The 4,025-nt window shown below is 32.0% G+C and overlaps 1 protein-coding gene across 1 annotated transcript; it reads left to right on the top strand.

Moving 5' to 3' along the window:
• The first annotated feature begins 1,479 nt into the window (after window positions 1–1,479).
• Window positions 1,480–2,554, top strand: LOC132728929 (ninjurin-2-like). The gene is made up of 2 exons (XM_060714651.1): window positions 1,480–1,631; window positions 2,097–2,554. Exons 1-2 carry the CDS (start codon window positions 1,614–1,616, stop codon window positions 2,451–2,453), a joined length of 375 nt encoding a protein of 124 aa, XP_060570634.1. The 5' UTR covers window positions 1,480–1,613; the 3' UTR covers window positions 2,454–2,554.
• Window positions 2,555–4,025: the final 1,471 nt, after the last annotated feature.

Here is a 4,025-nt window from a genome sequence, read left to right as displayed (position 1 = left end):
TTTACATTACTGCTCCCCCTATGCCTTTACATTACTGCTCCCCTATGCCTTTACATAACTGATCCCCTGTACCTTTACATTACTGATCCCCTGAACATTTTCATTACTGATCCCCTATACCTTTACATTACTGATCCCCTGAACCTTTACATTACTGATCCCCTGTACCTTTACATTACTGATCCCCTGTACCTTTACATTACTGTTGCACTGTAACTTTACTTTACTGATACCCTATACCTTTACCATACTGTTGCCCTGTACTTTACATTGCTGCTCCCCTGTACTTTTACATTACTGCCCTGCTGTACCTTTACATTGCTGCTCCCATGTACCTTTACATTGTTGCTCCCCTGTACTTTTACATTACTGCTCTGCTGTACCTTTACATTGCTGCTCCCATGTACCTTTACATTGTTGCTCCCCTGTACTTTTACATTACTGCTCTGCTGTACCTTTACATTGCTGCTCCCATGTACCTTTACATTACTGCTCCCCTTTACTGTAACATTCCTGCTTCCCTGTGCCTTTGCATTTCTGCTCCCCTGTACCTTCACTTTACTGCCCCCTGTACCTTTACATTACTGTTCTTCTGTGCCATTACATTGCTGCTCCCATTTTCCTTTACATTACTGCTCCCCTATGCCTTTACATTACTGCTCCCCTATGCCTTTACATTACTGCTCCCCTATGCCTTTACATTACTGCCCCCCTATGCCTTTACATTACTGCTCCCCTATGCCTTTACATAACTGATCCCCTGTACCTTTACATTACTGATCCCCTGAACATTTTCATTACTGATCCCCTATACCTTTACATTACTGATCCCCTATACCTTTACATTACTGATCCCCTGCACCATCCATCCTTGTATTCATATTATATTTGCAAACATATGGTGTTTTGTTTATTTTCTAAACGTTTGACAAATAACTTTATATCAATTAGAATACAGTAAGCAAGTATTTGAAGTATATAAAGAAACACCTTTGACAATTATTTTGATTCCGTACTAGAAATCATCATTCTTTATTAATTTACAGTGCGTTTTATTTCTATAATGATAAGACTGAAAAGTGTTAGCTTCCGTGAACCACAACACTGACACGTTCGTAGAATGTTGAATGTTTTAAACTCTGTGTTTGCTAAAAGTGTTCATAATGGCAGATATATTATTATTACAACTGGTGCAATTAGCTATTGTCATTTTGATTAACTGGGTTGTACAATTCTCTTCCTACTCAGCCTAGTTAAAATGAGTTGTTCAAAAATAGATGTTTGGTCACCATTTCTAAACTCTCTGATATAAGACACTAAAATAGTTTGGTAATGTTTGTTTGTATACTGTAAATCAGTACAAAAGTGACATTTTAGCAAGATAGAAGGTAAATTTATCTAACAAAGGTAACAAAGGTCAATCTAATCAATGCATTGACAAAATGGTTTTATTCCGACATTCTATCGTATCTAAGTTCAATATAAAAGATAAGATATAATCAATTTAAGTTATTACATAAAAGGTAAGAAGTTTACCAGATAAGAAGTTGAAACTAAACCGACACAAAGTGTAAGGATCTTATAACCATAGAGTGTAAGGATCTCCTCATAAAATGGATGGAAAAGAAAATGTAAGCATTATCTTAATATATAATATTTGTATCTATAGAAAGAACAAGCATTTTTATAATTTCATAAGATATGTAACTGCAATTTAATGAAAATTAAAGTTAAACAAAATTCTCGGCACTGGAATGATGAATATTTGAAAATATAGCCGTCAAACAGTTTGATTTTCAGTCACAGGTAGCAGATTATTTCGTTTTTTACTCAATTAAAGTCTTACTTATCAGATTGACGGAATATTTACATCATCTGTATTTTTTGTCTTAATCAATAAATTATTAAAACTTTGGAGAATTGTGCTATGTTCCAGTTAAAAAGCACCCCAAAAAGTTTATTGTTAAAATTATTGTTGAAAGCAAAAAGACAAAATATTAGTGATGCTCCTGTTTATATGAATTATCTTTTGCGTTAATTTATGGTTTTAATAATTTCTAATTTCTGTTTGATTGGTGAATTAATTTAAATTACAGCAAAGTTCGAAAACAGAAGTTAACTTTAACACATATGCGACAAAGAAAACAATTGCGAAAGGATTGTTTGATATCGGATTATTGATGAGCAATGCGTCACAGCTAAAATCCGTCCTAAATTACGGCTCGTCCTGGAACTATTACTACCCGGTTATAGTGATGATATGTGCATCATTATTCCTGCAATTCTTGGTCGGGATAATGTTACTAGTTCTTGGACGAATGGTTTTTGAAACTGACGAAGGGAAAAGGCGTGCCAACAATCTTAATAATGTTACGGTCGGGTTTGTAGGTGTTATAACAGTCTTGAATATTTTCATTGGTTCATTTGGGCTGCAGATGTCAGGAGATCAGTGACCAAGTTTGTAAACATCGAAAATCTTCATAAATTACGTTTATTTTGCCTCCAACTTCAGACATGGAAACAGGCATTTTACCCAGAACTCTATAACTCAGCATTTTTTTTTAAATTCTGATGAATAATGCTGAATCAACTCAAGAGAATAGATGCATCTTTGGTTACAAAGCCATACATCACAATTATATTTCATCTACTAAGAATGTTTGAAGAATGAAAATAATAAGCATGTTAGGAAACATTGTTGAATCACGTGTAACATTCTGATCCACTGCTTTTCTGTTTTAACTGTCTTTTGCTAATGATTTAGCCGAAATACAGAAAGGTGTATTATATATTATTGTATTTCGACAAAATATTTACACAGATCTAAGATAATTGGAACAATAATAATGAAGATACAAGACCAGTATTTACTAGCAAAAACATTATGTACATACTGTATTTATATGATCTCTGAAAGAGACTGAAAACTACATCTTCAAATTAAATTTGAAACAGATATTCAGTTTTCACATTTTTTAAAATCGACTTTGCAATGATACTGTATTACACTTAACTAGAATACCGTATAGATAAATATTTTTAAATGATAAAATTAACCTAATACACTGATTATTTCTGTATGAAACAATAAACCTGAAAAGGATATAAAGTTTTCTCGCGCTGTAGTTCAATAACTCATTATTAACTTAAGATAACATAACATAACTTTTATTCGGCATTGCAATTGTAACAACAAAATTATAGTCGATTTACATCAAATAGTTCAAATGTGAGACACGTGATTTCCTAGAAATGTATGTATATAATTATATATGTATGTCTACAGAGAAGTTCATTACATGACGAATGTAAATCATATTAGAATAAAATATGTATTTGGTAATTATTTGTAGACAACATTGTGCACAATTATCAGAAATGTATTGTCGGGGCGAAAACTCTGCAAGTGTGAATAGGTTATTTTTGTGCGAGTTGTTTCCCTTTCCTTGCAAAAATTCTTATCCCGAACATAAATAATAAATATTGTGATTTGTAGCTATAAACATTACTTTATTTATTACTTTATTAACTTTAAGCCATACATTTATTGATACAATTTATATTATTCATTCTGGAGCATATTACCTTGACGAAAACAGTTCGAAAGTCAAGGTATTTTAAGATATGAAACATTGGTACTATATCTCGAGATAATCTACCAATTTATGTCAACCTTTCGAAGATTTCAAAACTAAAGACTGACAATATAGGTCTATGGTGATTCACCATGTTACTATATATTATCTGCTTATTGCTAATATTACGACTAGCTTGACGCATGATTAAATCTCATACAAAAACAGTGTGCATGTTTAAATAGTACAAATTGCTATAAAGCATGTAACATACAATTACAGTGTACAACATAATACAAATTAAACAAAGCATGTTAGTTTAATATAAAGTTTAAATAATAATTCAATTCTTTAAATGCATAAAATAAAAAGCGTGCTATACCATTGTATTCGTGTTTTACTTATCATGAGATTTTTGTAGTGTTGGCCACCTGCAGTAATATGGTTTTA

The sequence above is a fragment of the Ruditapes philippinarum genome, unplaced genomic scaffold (assembly GCF_026571515.1).
Source record: "Ruditapes philippinarum isolate M1 unplaced genomic scaffold, ASM2657151v2 ctg1117_1_1_1_1, whole genome shotgun sequence".
Lineage (NCBI taxonomy): Eukaryota > Metazoa > Mollusca > Bivalvia > Venerida > Veneridae > Ruditapes > Ruditapes philippinarum.
The sequence above is the reverse complement of the archived record's forward strand: the minus strand, read 5'-3'. Positions and strand labels throughout refer to the sequence as shown.